Below are 21,938 nucleotides of genomic sequence, written 5' to 3'. Positions count from 1 at the left end.
ACATGACCGAATAGCTACAGTGTGATTATCCTGATTCAGTGGAGAACCGGCTGGGATCTCTGAACGTCGCCTGAACAGTGGCTCTGCAGAGATAGGAGCTAGTTAGCACATTGCTAATGCCTCATAGAGACTGTGCTAAAAGCTCACATTGTGTTAGATGTTGTGAGAATTATTAATGCACACATGTTTATTCTTTTTCTTCTCGGGTTGTAGCTAAATGAAATCTCGGTTGACGGGTTGTCAGAGAACAGGTTAGGTTAGGTCTGATAGCAGATAGCTAGCAGGTCCATTTCCCACACCAGCTAGCCTACCAGCTGTGCGTTCAGAGGAGCAGACAGTGCTGAAGAAATACTGGAAACAGCACTAAATACTGTTAGCCAAATACTAAACTACAATGTTTTGGCTCAAGCATTTAGACAGTGTGAATATTTAGCCGTGTTGTACAGTTAAAAGACATATCTTGGCTGAGTTCATTGTCCAGTTGCTCGTATTCAATGAGCTTCTGAAATATGGATAATTCATATATATTTGTTGTCCTCTGTTAAAAGCCCTATGTATAGTTTTGCACACACACATGATTTAATGTTGTTTGTTTTGTATAAATACGTAGCTATGTCCTTTTGGGAAAAGTTAGTTGTTGACAGTGTGCATATGTGAGTGTATATAGATATGCATGTGTGTGTGGATGTGTGCATATGTGTGTATATATGTATATGTGTATATATATATATATATATATATATATATATATATATATATATATATATAAAGATATAATGAGCATATGTGTGTTTGTATCTCCATAATGGCACATTTAAAAGAGAATGAAAATCTTCTTAAGTGGAAGGTGGTGTAAAAAGATTTATGAAGCATTTCATTTTTATTGCCATACAGTGTAAATGATGTCAAAGTGATATGCATGACCGCGATGATCTGTTTTACTAGAATTGCACTTTCAAGATCTAAGATTTCTAGCTGAGTCTGTGCTGATGCAAACATACTGATGACCTGTTTTGCAGGTGTGCTGGCGTGTTCTTTAACTGTCCTCTCCGTCCACGGGCTGTATACTGCCAGTGATGACGTGATTGAGCTCAATCCTTCAAACTTCAACAGGGAGGTGCTGCAGAGTGATAGTCTGTGGTTGGTGGAGTTTTATGCCCCATGGTGAGTTAAGAAGGACAGTGCTTGATTCTGTTTAGATCACCCACATAAACCTAAAGAATCTGCTGTTAGGAATAAATATAGGCACGAGTAAAGTAATGCTGGTGTGTGTTTGTGTGCACATAATACCTGCTAGAGGCTAATGACCTTTTATAAAGATGTTCCGAGCCTACTTTTAATCGAATGACTTGTTTTAAAAGGTGTGGACACTGCCAGAATTTGGTCCCAGACTGGAAGAAAGCAGCCACAGCACTGAAGGTAAGTTTGGAAAGTTAATGTGATTGTAAGGTGACTGACTGACTGACTGAATGTACCTGGCAGTTCTTCTTTGTTGAGCAACGTCTTTGTACTGCCACTTAGCCAGACAGTCACGAGCCAAACTGAATCGCTTTGTTTATTAAAAATAAAAAGCAAATGCAGTTGAGTCAGCTTAGTTGGCATTTACATCTCTTCAGGATCCAAATTAGAAAAGCACTAATGTGGGCTACTGACGATATCCAGTGTTTTCATGTACATGTGTGGTGATGCTGATACTTACAAGATAAAAGTTATAAAATGTAGTTATCTGTATTAGCATTGAAATGCTGAAACGATTAAATATGCAGAAAAAAATGATTGCAGTAGATCAACATCACCTAAACATTCTGCTCTTCTAGGGTAGAGTAAGTGTTTAAAGTGATTGTGTAAATTGATCAAAGCTAAACATCTGCCTCAGTACATCACTTGTATTGTGTATTTGAAATATATATATATAATATATACAATTTATATTTTATATATTAAGTATGAATTATGATATACATAGTATTGTATTTTAAAGGAAGCAATGTAATTGAAGTTTCCATGGGCTTTCCATTTGGACACTAACATAATTATCAGTATGAGGGTTGTCTTTAATACTGAAAATCATTTGCAGACAGTGACTGCATGATATCTAGAACCCATGATCATCACCAAATGCTGGGTTTCTTCTATTGAGATCTTTTTCCAGGTCTTTATTGCAGCTGCTTTCAGTTGCTGCTTGCTTATGTCTCTCTGCTTTAGTTTTGTGTTCAGTATGTGAAAAGCTGCTTAGTTGGTTTGAGGTCAGGTGACTGCCATTTAAGAACATTTCTTTTTTCAAAGAAACTCTTGGGTTGATTTTATGGTGTGCTTTGGGTCATAATCCATCTGTACTGTAATGTGTCATCCTGTCAGTTGTGCAGAATTTAACCAAAGAAAGTAAAGCTGTATACACTTCAGAATCCATTCTGATACTTCTGTTAGCAGTCACATCTTCAGCTTAACTCCAGTGACCAATGTCCATTAACAGCCACAAATGCCCATACCATAACATTGCCTCCACCATGTTGGACAAATGTGTTATGCTTCAGATCATGGCCTCTTTCTCCTCCATGCTCAAGGTAATCTGTCAAAAGAATCTTGTTTCAAAACTGGGCAGGCTGTTTTAGATCTAATCTGGCCTTTCTGTTCTTGAGTGTTAGCTGTGGATTGTGTTTTGAAGTAGATCATCTGTATTTACATTCTTAAAGGCATCTCTTGATACAAGATATGCCTACCTCCTTAAGAGTGTTCTTGCTTTACTAGATGTTATGAAGGTCAAGAAAATAATTCTGCTATCATCTGCTTTAGTTGTCTTCTGTGGTCTTCCAAGAATTTCTATTTATTTATTTATTTATTTGCTTGGTGTTGCTGAGCTCAACCGTGCATTCCTTCTCCTTACTAATTTGGTTTACAAGTTGTTGATTTGGCCACTCCTAAAGTTTCTGTTATGTCTTCAGTATGTTGGATTTGTTTGTTTTTTAACTGAATGATGGCCACCTTCACTTACATTGTCATCTTTGGACCTCCTTGTGAAGGGTTCCCATGAACAGCTACCAAATGCAAATTCAACACTTTAAATTAACTCCAGAAAACTCCTTTTATCACCTTCATTTGTGGTGAAATAATAAGGAAACGGGCGACACCTGGCCATGAAACAGCTTATTGGTAAATTGCTTGAAAAACGTAGCCTGTAAAAACCTGTAAAAAATATAATGTACAATGTAGCTGTAATACCTAAATAGTTAAAACAAAAATAAAATGTGTTAAAACTCTTGAATTTAAGTTAAATGTCTAAGGTGGTGTACAGAGACTGAAATGACAGTGTCCACATACTTAATTACCCCACTGAATCTGCACCCTTTGCTGTATCTCAACAGGGAATTGTTAAGGTGGGTGCTGTGGATGCAGATCAACACAAGTCACTGGGTGGCCAGTATGGAGTCCGTGGCTTCCCAACCATTAAAATCTTTGGGGCCAACAAGCATAAGCCTGAGGAATACCAAGGTACAGTTTTGTATTTTCATATGTGCAAAATCACAACTGAGCAAAATGAATCCACTCGTTAACACATACCTCTAACACGCAGACATTGTGCATGAGTTGTGACCCTTGCTATGGTGTCCTGCTTACAGGTGGACGCAGCAGTCAGGCTATCGTGGACACAGCTCTGAATGCTCTGCGTTCCCTAGTCAAAGACAGGCTGAGTGGAAAGACTGGAGGCTCTGACTACAGCAGACAGGTACTGAAGTCTATACTAGGTGTTTGTACTCGTTCTGTCTTGCATTCTTTTACCGTTCTTCCTGTTCTAATGTTGCCTTTCTGCTAATTCCAGAGCTCTGGCAGCAGCAGTGGTGGCAGTACAAAGGATGTGATTGAACTGACTGATGATAACTTTGATGAGAAAGTTTTGGAGGGCGATGACGTTTGGATGGTGGAATTCTTTGCACCATGGTGTGGCCACTGCAAGAAGTAAGTCTATGGAATTGTTTGCATCGAAATGTTGTAACCATGTATCCATGTCATTTAGTGTCATGTTGTAGAGGTGGGCAATGTGACTTTTACTGTATTGTGATCCAGTAAATCAGTGCTTAAAGACCTAATCAACTGCTGATAAAATCTGATTTGTAGGTTATAAAATTACTGTGGAAGTTGTTAAACATTCTGATAATTGTACCCAGTTTAAAAACATTAGCTAAGGACTTGTTAAGGATGTGTTTTAAGGGAATCTTAACCAAAATATGTCCCAGCTTAGCATGATTAGAGATAGTAGTTGATAACACATTATACAGTATTTAGCGCATCTAAACATCATGAATATACATCCACACAAGTTGCTGAGTACTGAGTGTACAACTGATTTAATGAGACCCAAACTGACAGAAGTGCTAGTGAACTGTATAATAGTACTGCTTTAATTACTGTTGAGCTGCAATGCATCTATCTTCATGAATCTTACTTGTGGCGGCATCAAATGGAACGCAGCAAACTGCAACCAGGTTAGCAGCAGTTTGACTCTTACATGAGCAATCAGACAAGATGCAACGCTATGTGTTACGTTTTAAGTAACCATTCTCTCTATTCTATTTTGATCATTTGAAGACCGTTATCGCAGTTCTACAGTGTGATTTGGCTCTGTAGCAGTAGCATTACCTGTCTGGCTTGCTTTTGCATTTGCCATTTCAAGTACGTTTAAGGCGTATTGTCAGAATGTAATTTCTTGGTGTTTAAACCAGAAAATCTTGTTCTAGGAACTACTGTGTATGTTGTCAGCAGGGATGTTTACAACAGAGAATGGGTTTTATTTTTGGCAATTATTCAGTGTCCGTACTTGGGTAGCCTTCAAATAAACTTACATGAAAGGTATGAAAAATTCACTGCTCCATGGTCAGTGCATTGTATTTGTACATGTGATTTGTGGAATTTAAATCTCTGATTTGATATTTTTCAGTCTTGAGCCTGAATGGGCAGCTGCTGCTTCTCAGGTCAAAGAGCAAACCAATGGCAGAGTAAAGCTGGGAGCTGTAGATGCTACTGTCCACCAGGTCTTGGCAAGCCGCTATGGGGTAAGTCTGATGCGCACCGCCATCATTGGCTCATTAGTTGGCTTTACTTGAAGAGCACTGACTTACTTTCATAATTGCTACTACAAACATCTGTAAATTCTTCAGAGTGCAAGTTCATATGGTTAGTGGTCTTTGGTTGTTAATACTCAGTGGCTTGTTCTATTTGTAGATCCGAGGATTCCCTACCATTAAGATCTTCCGTAAAGGAGAAGAGCCGGAGGACTACCAAGGTGGACGAACTCGCTCAGACCTTGTTGCCCGCGCCATGGACCTTTACTCAGACAACGCCCCTCCTCCAGAGCTGCTGGAGGTCAGTGTGTATCTGTGCTCTTAGCCTAACTGTCTGTGTAACTATCTGTGTATACCTGAACAGTTATGCTCCTTTACATGTTTAAGGCATTTAGAGAAAGTGATTATTTGTTTGTTGTTGTTTCAAAGGATTATTTACAGATGTTAAAACGGTTGTGCTTTTCAGATTCTAAATGAAGACCTCTTGAAAAAGACTTGTGAGGACCATCAGCTTTGTGTGATTGCTGTATTGCCTCATATTCTAGACACAGGTATGAGGGTTGTTTGTTTATATGGTAGAGTCTGTAGGCTGAGTTTAGTTGAGTTTAAGGTGAAATATTGATCAAGCACATGCAGTCATAGGCAGGAATGCATGTGAAAAGTGTGTCCTTTATTGGTGGCTCACAGCGTGATTTACACTTTCCGACTGTAGGGGGGGCCCTGTACCAATTCTTACAGAATGCTGCTTTGAATTTATTAATTATTTAAGAAAATTAATAAAACATGTAAAGGGTGCCCAAACATTTGCATATGACTAAGTGTGTTTGCTCTTTAGACATAGATGGTTAAAATATTAGTACTCTTTATTGATATTCAGATCCACTGAAAAGTGTTTCTTCCATTTCTAGGTGCAGCAGGCAGAAATGGTTACCTGGAAGTGATGATGAATATGGCGGAGAAATACAAAAAGAAGATGTGGGGGTCAGTATGTGTTTTGCCCCTTCACACGTAGGAGAGATTAACATCACATTTAATCTTAATGACATGAACACCCCATTTGTTTTTTATATATATGCCTCTGTCTACCACTTTGTAGATGGCTATGGACTGAAGCTGGTGCTCAGATGGATCTGGAGGCCTCTCTGGGGATAGGTGGTTTCGGCTACCCTGCCATGGCAGCTATTAATGCTCGCAAGATGAAGTTTGCTCTTCTGAAGGGCTCGTTCAGTGAGACAGGAATTCATGAGTTCCTAAGGTATTTCTTGAGTGTTTCAAAAGGTTCTACTACAGTACCTCGATTTATTGCATCTTTTAGGACCCTTTACTGAATCGCCTTTCTTTCCTTCGTATTAGGGATCTGTCTGTTGGACGTGGCTCAACTGCCACAGTAGGAGGTGGAGCTTTGCCAAAGATCTACACTGTTGAAGCCTGGGATGGGAAGAATGGAGTTGTAAGTAGGAGTGTTTGATTAATTGAGAGGTCAAGTGGTGTTGAAGAGCAGTGCTTTTTATCCTTTCCTCTGGTTAGAAATGTCAACCTGGTTTTACAGAGAAATTCTGCTTTTTGCTCTTCCCCTCAGCTGCCTGTGGAGGACGACATAGACCTGAGTGATGTGGATCTGGATGATCTGGACAAGGATGAATTATAGAGTCCACCGGCTGGGAGGGCTGGCATAGTTTGGTGTCAGCACCACACAGACTTGGCCCATGACCCACCTCTCCTCTCCCGTGGATGAGGGGAAAACTGGGACAATAAGTTACTGTACACTCTTGAAACAGGCTTGTGTTGCTTTTAACTTCTCCTCTCCAGTAGTCTGAAATGTGGCGGGATCAGGGATTAAATCGTTGTTAAGCTTTTTGTCACTGGTCTGCTTTTCATTTGATTGGTTGGCCTATTGGATTTCCCAGTAAGAATGGAAGGCAGGATTATGTTATGTCACTTTTCTCTGTCCAGCCCCCTCCAAAACCTACATCTGCAGAAAAAAAGTTCCTCAGTTCTGATAAAATCCCTCTCAGAACAGTTCCTCACACCCTGCTTTTTTTTCTTCCAGTGACAGCAGTTGTTCTGCAAATGCTAACTAAAGCAGTAATGCTTAGGGGACACATGGACTATGTCTGTCTGTTTTAGGGAGTGTTCCCCGAGAAGAGGAAGTTGGGTTGCCAGATATAAGCTGTAATGGTTTATATCCTTTGTCCTAACTTTAGCCTACTGCCATGTAAGGGGGCCGTCTTTAGAGCTGAGTTTTGCAGATAGTCCTGTTCCTTTTCATTCTTCACATTAATGTGTGGCTTACTTGTTTCAAAAAGGAAAAACAGTATTTGAGAAGGAAATCAATGACTTGGCATCCCAGCCTTCCACTGTGTTTGTGCTGGACAGGGAATATCGTAGGAATTGTGTAGATTTTTCTTACACAACTTTGTTTTGACATGTTTTTTTTGTTATGAAAATAATAATAAATAAAAAAAAGAGTCAAAATGAAGTGACTGGATTTTATTATGGATGTAAACACCGATATGACATATTTGCATCTTGATTCACCTGTTAGTATTATAAACTAAAACTTAAATAGTGGCTTATTCATGAGCAGTTCTTAAATATGCATTTTATACAGATGGATATGCAGTGTTCAGTGGGGAAGCTGTAGTCCTGTGAATGCTGATGTACTCTTCTGACGACAGTATGGCTGAATATTCCAATGCTAGCTACACAAAGAAACGGCACTGAAACTTTTTCTTCATTACTAAACCACTTACTTGCCACAAATTACAGAATCACTGAAAGATACCAATCACTCTTATACATTCAACACAAATGCTAGTTTTGGCAATTCAACCATGACAAAGCATAGTGTATTGGCAGATGTCTAATTCTATGAAAATACATAAGCTGGCAAAAAAAAACAACTGAAAAAGCATTAATTGTCCCAAGACTGGAGTTTAAACAAGTCTGATAGAAGACTAAACACTGAAAGATTTACTGTACTGCTTCCATTAATGGATGCAGTTTAAATCCAGAACCCCATCGATTGCACACCTGTATGTCATCAGGATTTTTGGACTAAAAAGCTACTCTGTCACACAAGTGGTACTTTTAAGTGCAACTTATCCATGTGTTTGCATATTGAGGTTAAAGTAAAGGTAATAATGGGGAAATTGTGCCAATTTCTTGGGCCTGTGGCATATCCAGGACAAGATAGTTTAGGGTGTATTAAAACTCTCCAATTATTTTACCTCAGGGCTTTTTAAGACTTTTATATAATCAACATTTAAGAGTAGTACTCTTGTGGGCACTGGAAAACAAGCCTTTTAAATGCAGAACTATATAGCTCATAAAGTCTTTGCTTTTGGAAAATCAAGGAATGCATATCAGGAAAGGGTCCCCTTTCTTTCCTTTTACCACACCCTCAAGAAAGTATTATGGACAAACTACAACCTTAATGTGACAGAAAAGTGCGACAGAGTGGTAGATTTCATGTAGATTGTGTAGTTTATATACCTGTCTACTTTCACTTAAATGTACTGGGCTCTGTGTAGATTTCTTCTTAAAATGCAGTCTGTATCTTGGGGAGCAATAGGCTGATCTTCCTCTGAGGCCCGATGGCTTGGGCAGGATTTCCTGTAAGAGCTGCTGCTTGGCTACTTTCAGAACTGGCGAGAAGAGCTCTGGTCAGACTGGAGCAGTCTGACAATAGAAGGATCACTCTTGGCACCTTTGATGAACTCCTCCAGGGAAAGTCTCCCTGCAATATGAAAAGAGGCTAAGGGTTAGGGTTTCTTAATTAGTCTGGGTTTACTTGCACAGTCCTTTTAGCATGAAGGAAAAAGGCTGGAACGTGCACCACTGTTCTTTAGTATTTTGGGACTCCAAGTCTATTCACAGTACCTAGGGATTAGAGCTGGGTGATATAGAAATGTTTTATATCACGATATTTATCACAATATGCTTTACTCTATTGAATTAAATAAGACTGATTCCACTCTTTGTAATGAAACATGCAGCATTGACGATATCCACAATATACTCATAAAAGCATATTGTGTACTACAATAACTAAATTTATCACAATACATTCAAATATTGTCATACGGCCCAGCTCTACTAGGGATATTTTCAGAGTGGTCAACTGGTGTGTCCACTAAATGGCACAAATATGGCAAAAATCTTACATCGAGATACCTAATGACATTTTCATGACAGACATTGTTGACATGAAGACAAAATGCACCAGCAGTGCAAGATTTCTTTGTACTTTTAATTGTGCAGCTCTAAATCCAGTTAAACAAGGCTAATTCTGCTCTGTGTAATGAAATACACTATATGGGCAAAAGTATTCAGACGTCTGCTCATTCATTGTTTTTTCTGAATGAATTCAGCGTTAGTGAAGTCAGGATGCTGGATGATGCTGGAGGGCTTTATCCCCCTTTAGCTCACACCTGTTATGAGGCATTGTGCCAGCAGGTCCAAGTTTATCTGTTCTAGAGAGTTCTATTCTATTGGCAATACTTATCTACTAGATAAGGACAAGACAAGCTGTGCGTGTAAGCTTTGGCACATCTGTGTACATACTGCCCACCCTTGAGCTCTGTAAACAAGGAAAAACAGTCACATGCATCATTTCATCTCTGATACTTGATGTCAACCCTCTTGTCTTGATGACTGCATCAATTCTGTCAAATAAGAATTACACCAGTCTCTGGAGATCCTGCCAATTTTCACTCACTCCTCCACTTACTTTGGGGCTTCCTGTCCAAACACAACTCAATAGCGACACTCCCATATCTGGAGATGACACCTGTATCTGTGTTCGATCAGTTCAACATACATGATGGAACTCACTGATTGGTCACACTGACTGACCAGCAGAATCACCAATGTCAATAATAATTTAATTATTATTAGTTAATTCCTAATCCACCAAAGTTTAACCAGTTTCAACAGACACTGCTCTCTTTTGTACTAAGCAATGGGACCCCTGCTCAGAGAAGACATGGAGTTAGCCAGTGCATCTTTTTGAACTTAACATGGTCAGATACATCAGCGCAACCAGGAAAGTCCCAGCTTCTGATTGAAGGGCACAGAACACTGGACTCAGACTGACTCAGCTGCCAGACTGGTCAGGAAATATTTCACTGGGGGGGCAGGCCCTGATGTTTTCTTCTCCAACTGCAGCAAGTTATGTCCTTGAACGCCTGCAGCCACAGACAGCAAATGGTAGAACATCTGGAACTCCTGAATTTCAGCTGCAGGCTGTGTGTGTCACTTCGTGCCTTTGCTGGCATACTAAATGCTGACTGAAGGGTAAACTCTCAAAGACGTAAAGGCCAACTCCAAATTTATGGGATTTGAAATAATTAAGCAGTCGTGATGAATACAAAGTTAGTTTAGCACAGCTCACCATCATTGTCTGTGTCCATTTGTCTGAAGATCTTATCGGTGCGTTTCTCAGGGGTTGACTCATCCTCTGGCATCTTCATCACTGATGAGACCATTTTGTAAATTGCCTGTGAATTATGAACAAAAACCCATGAGCTGTTTGTGCCTTTTAAATTGCCAGTCATTACTCTGAATAGCTTTCTCTGAATATGAATAATAACTACCTTATAAACTATTCCTATATGACTACACAGAGTCTGCAGCTTTTTCCAAGCGAGAAACAAGGCCTTTGTACTTAATCATCGTTTTTGGCAGCACCATATGGCCTGTGGAACACTTGATTGAGGAGATCTGTTTATTCAGGAGGTCTATATCACCAAACATTCAACTGAGCCAATATTGATATGGAACAAGCTGCTCTGGCAACAACGACTTACAGAGCAAATACCCAAACGCAAATATAAGAACGGAATCAACAAAAAGGAAGGGCAGGGAAAAGAAAAACAGTGGAACATGTGCATGATTTGAGAGGAGTTAAAAAATCTGAGCTGCCTTGATTTTTTACATGTTTTTTTCCAGATTCTCTTAGATTTCACCTGGAAGCCCTTTTCTGCATCTAGATCTTGTGTTAATATGCTTATGAAGCAAAATGGGAAAATAATTACAACTTCCATAGCCAGTGTTCTTTTCTCACCTGTACTATCTCCAACATCTCAGCTCGGCTGATGTATCCATTCCCATCCAGGTCGTACATACTGAAGGCCCAGCGGAGCTTCTGCTCCAGGCCTCCGCGGGACGTCACACTCAGCGCAATGATGAACTCCCGGAAGTCGATGGTGGCATCGCCATTGGTGTCGAATGTGCGAAAAACGTGCTCTGCGAATTTGGAGGCGTCGCCATAGGGAAAGAAGTTGGCATAGATTTTCTTGAACTCCTCCACAGTTAAGTGGCCGGTGGGGCAATCTTTGAGGAAGCCACGGTACCACTCCTGCAGTTCATGGTCTGTGAACTCAGTGTTTTCCCGCAGGTCATTCAGGACTTCGGGACGCAGCTTGCTGTTCTGTTTGCCCATGATTGAGCACTTTCCTGGACTGTTCCAGAACACCTCTGGTGAATCACTGCTTTGCTTGTGTTTCCCTCTCTGAACCTACACACTGCAAAAGAATAATAACAGACATTTAGACATTTGCAAACATTGGCACTGTTTTCAGTGTGAATTTTCTGTTGTAATACAAATGTCTTTTATGTCTTTTGGCAGACAAATATCTGACCAGATGGGAAACGTGTTACCCTAGTGAGATGAGGGAGTGGAATTTAGTATCCATGGATACCATTTAATACCTTATTATGGTGCAAATTTATCGATTTCTTGCTGGTAGAGGGTTAATGGCCATCTGGAAGAAGAGACAACTCTTACAAAAGGTCACGACTGACACTACATAACCTAGGAAATCATCAAGACAGTGTGAGTTGCCAGCCAGATAATATGAAACTGTGGGTACATGATAGTTTGTGTGCTTGTTCTGCATAGTGTGTATTATCCCTGTGTATTTACAGAATTTAATTGATCTGTGTAATAAAGCTGCTGACTACTGCAATGACAATTTGAGAAGTACTGTATCTAACTAACCTCTCCTTTAAGAGATCAAAACTTATTCATCATTGTGTAAAAATGGACATAATGAAATTCAATTAGCTACTATATCACAACTACAGGAACATTAGACTTTTGGAAGTGAATTCACTTGCCTGAACAGTTTTTGCTTTGCTTTACATGCCTGTATATTTGGTTCTACCACATCCCAAAGGAGTTCTATTGGATTCAGATTAAGTGGTTGCTGTTGGTGCCAAATTTGGACTGCCCTCTGTGAGCTTTATCAGTCTTTAACTGTCTGGTTTTGATGAACCTGTGCCCACTGCAGCCTCAGCTTTCTGTTCTTGGAACCCTACATGGTCTTCTGCTGTTGTAGCCCATCCACCTTAAGGTTGCTCTGTATACTGGATGCTCTTCTGCTCACCACAATTGTACTGAGTGGTTATCTGTACACCTTATACTGGGGTTATACTGCAACCTTTCCGTCAATCTTTCTTTCTTCTGACCTCTCTCATCAACAAGGGGTTTCCATTTGTAGACTTGGATGTTTTTTGTTTTGTTTTTTTAACGCCACTTTTCCGAAAATTTAGAGCCATTTAACCCACCCTTTTACTAAGATTCTCAGTAATTCTCTCAACACTGCCTCCTCAAATATGTGAAGTCATTGTAAAATGTATTTCCCTGGTCAAAGGTTAAATTCAGCACTCCAAAATCTTTTACATACCCTATATTACTACAGTAGTACTTTCCTGCCTTTCATTTCAGATGGACTACAGATTACAGATGCACATCTAAGCATTTGCTGGAATGCCCAGATTGTGGAAATTTCCATTAAAATTTTCTGACATAAACCTCTGCTGTCTAAACCCTGCTTATAGGTTCGATCAGGTGTCCCACATGGCAGTCTATCACACAACCCCCCCAAAAAAACAAAAAAACACTGATCACTCCATTGTCTCTGCTGTGCTATTCCCTGGATTTGTCAGTACTGATGAGACTATGTGCGGTATTAGAGAACTGTGGAAAAAGTGTGATCAGCCATTAGGCTGATACAGCAGTCCAGCTGTGCAAGCTGGCTACAACATCTGGAGGCAGCCCCGACTCCAAGGAGATGTGGAAGATGAGCGTGAATATGCAAATCTAGCATGGGTCTTCACCACTGCATGAAGTATCTTCCTTGTCATGGAGGGTCTGGTTTGATCGGTGCTCGTGCGTCTTGTTTGATGCGTGTTCGTGTATGATAGATGCAGACAGATACAGAGGCTGACTGTATGCGCAGGTGCATCCTAGAGAAAAATAAGCGGACATCACAGCCAAATTACCCCCCTCCCCGCCTAATCACAAAGACAGACCCAAAAAATAGAGAAAGCAAATTGAGAAGCCAGTTTCCTAGGCAGCCAGGCAGAGCTGTTCGAATAGCATACATTAAATGCATTATATGGAGACCATTTAAGAGGTGAGGTGTGCTGGCAAACTTTAATGATAGGTTATATAACTCAGCCGACACCCTCCAGTTAACCCATAAAAGCTTTATTGGACTGAAAGAGAAATGGTCACGTGTGCGTTCTGTTTTTTCCATGTTCATCACTTCCTTACTGTTGCGCTTATTACCAATTTTTTAGAACCAGATTTGAGTCAGCCTTGATGCACGTCTGCTGTTGCCGTGGTTCTTGAAGTCAGTGTATGATTTGGCGTCACAACAATAAATGAGGTTAGGTACGGGTGTGGAAAGAAGCCACATAGAAGATACAAGTTGTATGTTTACACACAGTTAATCATGGTGCGAAATTGCAGTTCCGGCTACAAATGGTTTTTAGCCTCTTATTACAGCTTGACTTTCTTTCTTCTTGTTTAATGCTGTTGTGCTCATTATTTGCCACATCTAAGCTCATGTATTATTAGTTTGAAAAGAGCAAAAATCTGGACAATCTGTGGGAGAGCCTGAGGACTAAGGGTTTGAAAAACAATGCTTTAATGAACCAGGATTGTTCATACTACATTACAATGCCAAATGACAGCATTTTTTCGTTGCCAAGCATGTTGCACAGGCTGGGTCATTCTCAGTGAGAGTCAACTCGATAATGTGCCAATTTAATAATATGCATACTGAAGTAGTTTCCTCATGATAGGCCTTCTAACATTACTCTCTGCGTTCAATAGTTAAGTACTTTTGTGAAACATTAGGCTCACTTCCATTTCTTTATTTGCTTTTCATTACTGAGTATTCAGTTCTTTTTTGTATTTCATGCTCTGGCTGTTATTTGTTGTGCCATCTGGTGTAGACCAGAGGAGGGGGTGTTCCCCTTTTGAGCCTTGATTCCTCTTGAGGTTGAGGTTTCTTCCTCTCACTCTGAGGCAGTTTTTCCTTGACACTGTTGCCATTGGATTGCTCACTTGGGGCTGCTTTGTGACAACGCTCAAACATGCTTAATTATACATATGTGGCTCAAAGGAGGTAGTTTCAGTAGCAGTTTTCAGAGAATGAACCAGCTGTATATTTTCAGCATGAATATTTCTTTCCACAATGTCTTCTTCAGCAACAATGATCATGCACAGCTCCTCCCTAGACTTACTGTCACATGTAGCTGCTGGTCAGCTCCTTGGCAGCCCAAGGACAGACATAAACATGGGTGGACTTTTTTCCCCTCCCCATTTCCCTTCCAACATTTGCCAAGCCACAAGAAACCCAGAACTTTCCAGTCTGAAGAACAAAAATGCAGACTCAAAATGCAGTGGCATGGAAACAAATGCTGTATATAACAAGAAGTGTCCCCACAGGCCCTATTCTAGTTAAAACAACGTCACAGGAGCGGTGCAACAACACAGCTGTACTTCAGGCGAATGTGTTTGTATGATGACATGCTACAATAAAAAGCAGTTGTTTAAAAATAGGCTCTAGTATCAGATATATTATCAAAGCGCTGCTTTATGTAGGAAAAAATACTTATTGCAAATCTAATCAGTATTACAGAGCACATTTGAAAAGTACCCTCTACAGGTCCCTCTCTGACTAACTGGGAGTGAACAGATGCTCTACTGCCAAGATTTCCCAAGGTTTCCCAGGGATTCTGCAGTGACCTGTGCCTCTCAGGTCTCAAAGCCTACGGTTTTATAGGTGCCTTCACAGTGCATTTTGATCCCATGCTTGTAAAACTACATCCCTGCTAAAATCAGTCTGGAAATTCTATCCGTGTTCTGCTACGGGCCTCCTGACTTCAGCAGACAGAGCAAAAACACTGTGTAGCTCCAACCCTACCAAAAAGCTAGTTGTACTTCCCAGTAACACTGCAGCTTGATAGACGCAAGCAGGGTTTGTGTTTATTTATGTAGCTATGACTGCATTTTAATAGTGTTGATGCATGGCTGAGATTTTTTCCTACTTTTATTTGGGAATGATGCTGGTGTTTATATGATGCATGCTTGAGATTTTTGCTGAATGACCACTTTGATTACACTGATCCATGTGAACTCTTGACTGCCTCTCAGTCACAAGGAGATAATATGTCAAAACATATCAACATGACTAAACATCACCATGAGATCCATGCATCTGCTCTGTTGTCATGATTCCCAGGGCTAAGCTAACAGCTACACCAGTGTACACTGACTGAAGCACTGTCGCTCTCTAGGCCATGACTGCTTGTCTTTGTCACTCTGTCTCCGCTCACAGCAGCCCGCATTCCAAGCGCATAGTTCTCCCCCATGTTGTCCGTGCTAATGGAAATGTTCTTTTGTACAGTGCTGCCAGTTTGCACCACCACGCAATACGCATTTCCTCACCGCCTCCCTCCCTCCTCTTTAGCTGCTCTGTACTGTAACAGACAGACTCTAACTTTATTAAAGGGACACTCCAGCCTAGTGTCTATCTGTCGCGTCTGCACTTCTTTGAGTGGCTCGAAAAGTGATGTGTGAACCTTAAATTGGCAAGGAACACACACAGACACGCACACACGTCTCTGGTTCTTTATGGAACCAAAAGTGCTTCTTCTGGAGCATCGCTCATAGAAAAAATGAAGCCATCAGTTAGCATGGACAATAATTCAGAACGTACAAAAGCAGAAAACCCACCCAAGCAGTACAGAAGCAGAAAACCCATAATACAAGCCAATAGGTAGATGCTTCATCAGAGGCCTTTGTAAGTAAGTACGGATTATAGAAAAACAAAGCATGGAGTATACCTGAAGGAACTGCAACACCCTATAAACCCACTTCTCACCTACTATGAAACCTACTTCCAGAGTTTTCTGTCCTCCTACGCAGGCACACTAACACCACATGAGCATTCACTGGAAGCACAGTGACATACTGTGTGGGTTTGAACACGTCAGCTGGCTTGGTGCAATTCTCCTGGTGGCTGTACAGTAGCACTGAACAGTCTCTGACCCATCATGCATAAAACATCAACTCCATTACCCTCTCTGTGTTTGCGTCTAGCTTGAGCCTCATTAAGTCCCCATCCCCAAAAAGCAGTGTAACCAAAATCCACCCTGACAGGTGTCAAAAGATCAGCAGAACAGAAATCCAGCGTCTTTCTCCCGCTCCACCGGACCATAAGATGTCACTTAAACAAACAGCTCAGGCGCTTGCCCATCAGAGAGCTCTGGGTATTCTTTTCCCCCCAAGAACAGATTGCTGTCAAAAGGCTGCTTCATGCGCTTTTCATTGACAGTGCCAGGTAAGTGAATTCCCACAGCTGAAATCGCTCGTCGTGCTGTCTTGCGTCTGTTAAGGCTCAATAATAAGAAGAATGCAAACTCATTTGCCTTATTCATTCAGGCCAGATCCAACGGAAGCTCAGAGGGTCAGCGAGACGCACCACAGGGTTGATTGCGTGCCTCTGCAGGGTATTAATTGCTTAAACATGAGCAATCGACCTCTGCTCCTGTTGTGGGGCCATGCTGTGACCCCAGAGGTGACCCCAGCATAGATGCAATTAGTCCCAAGACTGACAACACAACACTGACCTGCAATGATAACCATTTCTAAAGGCTAAATTTACTTTCACACTGAGAATTAAAAGTGGCCATTCAGTCATTGACTGACAGTGTGAGTGGAGCACAGACTGTGTTAATCACACCTGCTGCATTACTTAAATGACTTACACCCCCGCCCTATTTTATGAACAGATTTCAAAGGCGCAGGAATAGACTTTATATTATGGCCATAATCTCTATGCTGACCCCATAAATCTCTCGGAATTGGATCTTTAATGGATAAATAAGGTCATGCCACACCTACTATCCACCGGTTCACTCACACACTCGCAGAGCAGTTCGAGGCTATGGTTGAGCAAAGGGGGTCTGTGAGCTACAGGGCTATTCGGGCGCTTCACATCTGGGAGGTAAAATGTCGTTAATTACTATTTACTACTACTTTGCGTTAAAGTTGGCGGAAAAGCTGAACGCTATAGTAGTAAACAGGTGGTAAAAAGCATACCATTTAAATACTAGCTACCTAATTTCAGAGTTTTTTTTATTTTTTTTATATGACCTGAAAAGAAACGTCAACTTACCGTGAAGAACCGGAAAATGACACCGTTAGTAGTAGCTAGCAGGCTTGGTCCGTCTGGCTTATGCTGGGGGAGAGGAGTGTCCTCAGTTAGACTAATGGAAAAAACAAGTAAAAGTACACACACAGCAGCCTGCAACTACAACGACCTTTAAAGCAAGTAGCCAGCTAACTATCCATTCACCTCAAGATGTCATCGCAGGGTTTCTAAAAGACGTTTTTTGATAACACACGCGTATCTGGGATTCTTCAGAGGACAGAATCGACTCCATCGTTTCTCAAACAAACACTTGTAAGCCCATCTTCGCTGAGGCCAGCAGGAGGTATCTGACACCCTACATCTCCGTGCTCGGTAGTCAATGGGCGCGTCCAAAAATGTGTAGGGGGGGGGGCTACTGAGATATTTCACTAGGCTGTCGATTTTCTGTGCACTAGTCTGCTCTGCTCGGGACAAGGATCCAGCTGGAGGGTGAAGTAAATACTGAAATGTACGTAGCTTTTTAAAAACCGTTAAAATGATTCACACACAAGGTCGCAGACGCCGGTGTATTGGTTCAGTCCATACACTCTCCGTTGTCGTGACCATGGAAAGAGCAGTTCTGAGTCAACTGGAAAAAGAAAGTGGTTCCCTTACCATCCTGACCAGCCCTGAAAGAGCCGATATGACTGGAATAGGCTCTGAGTTTGTGTCGCTAGGTTTTCAGATCCATGTGATCTAGCTAAGCGGAAACCTCAGTTTATTTGTAAAGGTGCTGTAATGTATTACACAGTAGGCTCGGGCTACTGGGAGAACTGTAACGGTTAGCTAATCATAAGCAGTTTTCCTCCATCTGAAAGTGTAGCTAAGTTCCAAGAAATGAGGATTTGCACTCTTGAAGCTCTGCTTGGTTGCTCAGCAGAGGGCAGCAGTCCTTCAGCTCCAAACTGCTGGAGGAAGACAACCTGGAGGAAACGGTTCCCCAGGGCGGGGGTGAGGGGAATGTAACCAGGGCAACTTTAACTTCATCGACCCCTCCATATGTACTGAAAATTACACAGATCAGTCTAATTGTTGTAACGAATTGTTATTATTATTATTATTATTATTATTTACTATAGTAATAGTAGTAGTATAAAATGATATTAATAATTAAGTAATAATTATTTGCAGTAGTATAATAATAGTAGTAGTAATTACTACTCAAAAAATAATTTATATATATATATATATATATATATATATATAAATCTTTTTTTAGGAGGTACCAGAATGTAGTCAATAATCAGCTAAATATGCGCACAATCTTACACTCTCTTCAAGGAAGCACGCAGATATGCACTATAATAAACTACATTAAATATTTATTTATTTTATAAATATTTATTTAACTTATGTTTAAAAAGTATTCATTTTTCTATTACTGTATTTTCTGCATGAATATCATATCACTATTGATATGAAGTATTCTTGACATTGAAAGAGAGAGAGAGAGAGAGAGAGAGAGAGCAAGAGAGAGAACATTCATAATGTGTCTTTAATAATGGCTTCACTGAATAGCATGGTAGAGAAAAGTATGGTCAGTAGGCCTGAGAGGATGGTTATAGGCTCTGTTTCCAGATGATGATTCACATCTAGACCTAATCCCAGTTCAGCAAAATTAAACCTCTACATCCTTCCTTTGCCACTTCCATTACGTTAATTAAAACATTTTCATTGGGTAAATGCATACTGGAGAGGTGAGCAACCTTTTTTGTGGCACTTTGGCTAACTAATGGTGGGATGAGATTAGAAGATGCTGCCTCCTGTGAAAATAACACAGGTCACTTGATGTGAGCAGGGGCTTTAATCAGTCTGACATGGGATCAGTCCTGCAACTTCAGAAAGCTTCTGGTGATCTCCACTAGAGGGCATTGCATGTTGCTGCTCAAATGTGGGAGCTGCTGGAGAGGTACAGAGGCTGAGGGAAGCTGAGGGATAAAGTAGAAAGCATACAGGCTTCACTCATAAGAGAGAAAATAATATCAGATATCCATTCATGGACCTTATTACAGCTTCCATTCTAGTTAAATTAGATTATATAGTTATATAGATAGTTATATAGATATAGATATAGATATATATAGACAAAAACTTCTGAAGGCAGTATTTGATGGATCAGGTGGGGATGATTAGTGTTGGAAGGAAGGTAGATCTCCAAAAGCTGGGCTGGAGGCTGCTGCTCTTTGCTTCTGAATAATTCAGCGTCCGTAGCAGACCTTTGAAATGTTTTTTAGTCAATTCATGTGCATCATCTCAAGCATACATCTCAGACAAACATCCTGAGCTTGCGTCAGACAACAACACCTGACCTTTGAGATTTCTCACCAAAGGAGACAGTAGATTAACCCTTTTTGAAATTTGTAGCGGAAAACTGTCCTCCTGCAAAACTAGCACCCACATAAGTTAAACATGTCTGAAAAACAGGCCAATTAAACAGGCTGGGCTCATTATGTTTACACCCTCAAAATCTAACTACACCCAGCCCACTAGTGAAAGCAGTTTGAGGCTAAACGCAATGGATCATTTGTAACATTTGATCATTTTGCAAGTGCTGCTATAATTATTCTGTGCAATGTGCATTTGTAGAGACTAAAAGCTAACAATGGGCCCACCAGGGGAGGAAAAATCTCTTCAGCTAGCTAACCACACACTAATCCAACTGGAAACTAAGGGGACAGCAACTCTATCCAGTAATCTGGTATTCTTGTTACAGTTCTAAGATAGGTTAGGCTAGGCTGAGCTATGTGGCTGTTGGCTATCTTGGTGATGCAAACCAGCCAGTAAAAGCAGAGCTTCTTTTTCTTTTTTTTCTACAAGCCTTCTGCAAAAGGCGAATCAGCTCATGTTTCATTCTGGAGGCAAATTAACAGGGTTGTAAACAAACCTGTTAAACTACATCTATGCATTTTTCAACCCCAACCAAATTTCTATATTTATACACCAAATTACAACTTAAAGTGCAGAATGAATGCATCCTGCGGCAACCTTTAAAGTGCAACATATCGTGCTGTGCAGACTCGACTATCTCCCCAGAGACCTAATGTAAGTTTAAGGACATGTTTTGACACTGAGTCCAAAAGCACAGTCAGTCCCTACAAATATTTACCATCTAAACTGCTCACCACACACTGAGGGGCAATGATCCTTTATAACTGCATTTTGGCCTGCAAATGTTGATGAGCAGTTTGCTGCATAACCTACATATCAAAACCTTTCAAAAATATTTTGTTATTGAACAATATTCAAGATTTTCAGGAGTATGTGAATGAATTCTAGAGCGAGTGTTCGATTAGGGGTTGGAATTGTGAAAGTGTTGCTCTCCTGGTGCTGTGTGGAATTGTTGACTGGTCAAAAAAGACATTTACTAGACATAGTAAAATGAGCAAAATGTAAAGTTAGTGTTATTTTATGAAATAAATTAAAATGGCACATGGAGGTTCTTGAGTTTATTGTGATTGATTTTTGCTTCTGCATTTGTTTTTAGATCTGCATTGCCAATCAGATTGCAAGCTCATGTCATCATCTCTTTGCACCATCCAATAGGACAACAGGACAAAGTTGAGAATTATTTGTACATGCTTTGCTTAAATCAAGGCTGCAATCCTAAGATTGCAGCTCAGATAATGTGCTATCAAACATACAGTGCTCCACAAAAAGAGGGCATTCCACATGTGCAGTGCATGTGTCCTGTGTTTGGAAGTCGCACTGGATAGGAACGTTTGCACAATGCCATGTAAATGCAAATAAATGTAAATGTGTTAAAGATGCATTGTGTAGTAATATGCTGTGTCATTGGGTATAAAATACATATTTTGATAAATGTGTTGTTCATGTGTGCACTGACCTCAAATCAGTTCTTAATTCATGTGCTCAGGGATTCCAGACTATTCCAGTGTGATTACGGGGAACAGTTTGTACCATGTACTTAGGTAATTTACTTAGCTAGCTGACCGACATTAGCACTTTCCAGCGATAATAATCATGCTAAATGATTAGAGTGGAACTCTGATCACTGCTGTCTTTACTGTATCTTTATGGTGCACAAAACACGTGCAATATAGATTTGTGCCCATGAAACTCCTGACACACACAAACACACACTGATATGTTCAGGTGTAAGCAGAAATATAGTCCTAAATGATAAGGCACAAAAACTGTTGTACAATTTTGTACAAAGTTCTTTGTTTACATCATATATGGTGATATAAATGTTTAAAATATTCATGATTTAAACATTGATATAAATATTCATGTTACAGTCATCAGAATCAGAATCAGAATCGGACTTTATTGGCCAAGTATGCTTACACATACAAGGAATTTGTTTTTGGTTACAGTAGCTCACAGTGCACGGTAACTGACATTACAGAAATAACAAACACACCCA

The 21,938-nt window shown here is 40.4% G+C and overlaps 2 protein-coding genes across 5 annotated transcripts in view; one reads left to right on the top strand and one right to left on the bottom strand.

The window, feature by feature from the left end:
- pdia6 (protein disulfide isomerase family A, member 6) overlaps nt 1–7,536 on the top strand; it is a 7,704-nt gene extending 168 nt beyond the window's left edge. Inside the window, exons 2-13 of the mRNA XM_072683898.1 lie at nt 1,020–1,164; nt 1,362–1,419; nt 3,363–3,489; nt 3,618–3,724; nt 3,818–3,954; nt 4,934–5,048; nt 5,218–5,358; nt 5,524–5,608; nt 5,966–6,038; nt 6,154–6,312; nt 6,411–6,507; nt 6,637–7,536. Of these exons, the coding sequence (XP_072539999.1) occupies nt 1,020–1,164; nt 1,362–1,419; nt 3,363–3,489; nt 3,618–3,724; nt 3,818–3,954; nt 4,934–5,048; nt 5,218–5,358; nt 5,524–5,608; nt 5,966–6,038; nt 6,154–6,312; nt 6,411–6,507; nt 6,637–6,705 (1,313 nt within the window). The 3' untranslated portion in view covers nt 6,706–7,536. The remainder of the gene's footprint in view (nt 1–1,019; nt 1,165–1,361; nt 1,420–3,362; nt 3,490–3,617; nt 3,725–3,817; nt 3,955–4,933; nt 5,049–5,217; nt 5,359–5,523; nt 5,609–5,965; nt 6,039–6,153; nt 6,313–6,410; nt 6,508–6,636) is intronic.
- On the bottom strand, nt 7,533–17,887 carry hpcal1 (hippocalcin-like 1). 4 transcript variants are annotated; one of them, XM_072683948.1, is made up of 6 exons: nt 17,717–17,887; nt 17,537–17,599; nt 11,772–11,824; nt 11,125–11,584; nt 10,453–10,558; nt 7,533–8,796 (listed from the first exon to the last, which is right to left on the bottom strand). In XM_072683948.1, the coding sequence occupies exons 4-6, from the start codon at nt 11,500–11,502 to the stop codon at nt 8,699–8,701; spliced, it is 582 nt and encodes a 193-aa protein (XP_072540049.1). In that variant the 5' UTR covers nt 11,503–11,584; nt 11,772–11,824; nt 17,537–17,599; nt 17,717–17,887; the 3' UTR covers nt 7,533–8,698. The 4 variants fall into 4 exon arrangements, with proteins under 4 accessions (XP_072540049.1, XP_072540040.1, XP_072540060.1 ...); XM_072683939.1 differs by lacking the exon at nt 11,772–11,824 and having other exon boundaries at nt 17,717–17,886; XM_072683959.1 differs by lacking the exons at nt 11,772–11,824; nt 17,537–17,599 and having other exon boundaries at nt 11,125–11,577.
- Between the last annotated feature and the right edge of the window lie 4,051 nt (nt 17,888–21,938).

The sequence above is a fragment of the Salminus brasiliensis genome, chromosome 1 (genome assembly GCF_030463535.1).
Source record: "Salminus brasiliensis chromosome 1, fSalBra1.hap2, whole genome shotgun sequence".
In the NCBI taxonomy this organism is placed as follows: Eukaryota; Metazoa; Chordata; class Actinopteri; order Characiformes; family Bryconidae; genus Salminus; species Salminus brasiliensis.
The sequence above is the reverse complement of the archived record's forward strand: the minus strand, read 5'-3'. Positions and strand labels throughout refer to the sequence as shown.

Excerpts from the sequence above, each read along its gene's own strand:
- hpcal1 (XM_072683948.1), bottom strand. The coding sequence starts at position 11,502 with ATGGGCAAACAGAACAGCAAGCTGCGTCCCGAAGTCCTGAATGACCTG. Across the intron at positions 10,559-11,124 it reads AGATGTTGGAGATAGTACAG|GCAATTTACAAAATGGTCTC; the intron begins GTGAGAAAAGAA and ends CATAATTCACAG. Across the intron at positions 8,797-10,452 it reads AATGGACACAGACAATGATG|GGAGACTTTCCCTGGAGGAG; the intron begins GTGAGCTGTGCT and ends TTCATATTGCAG.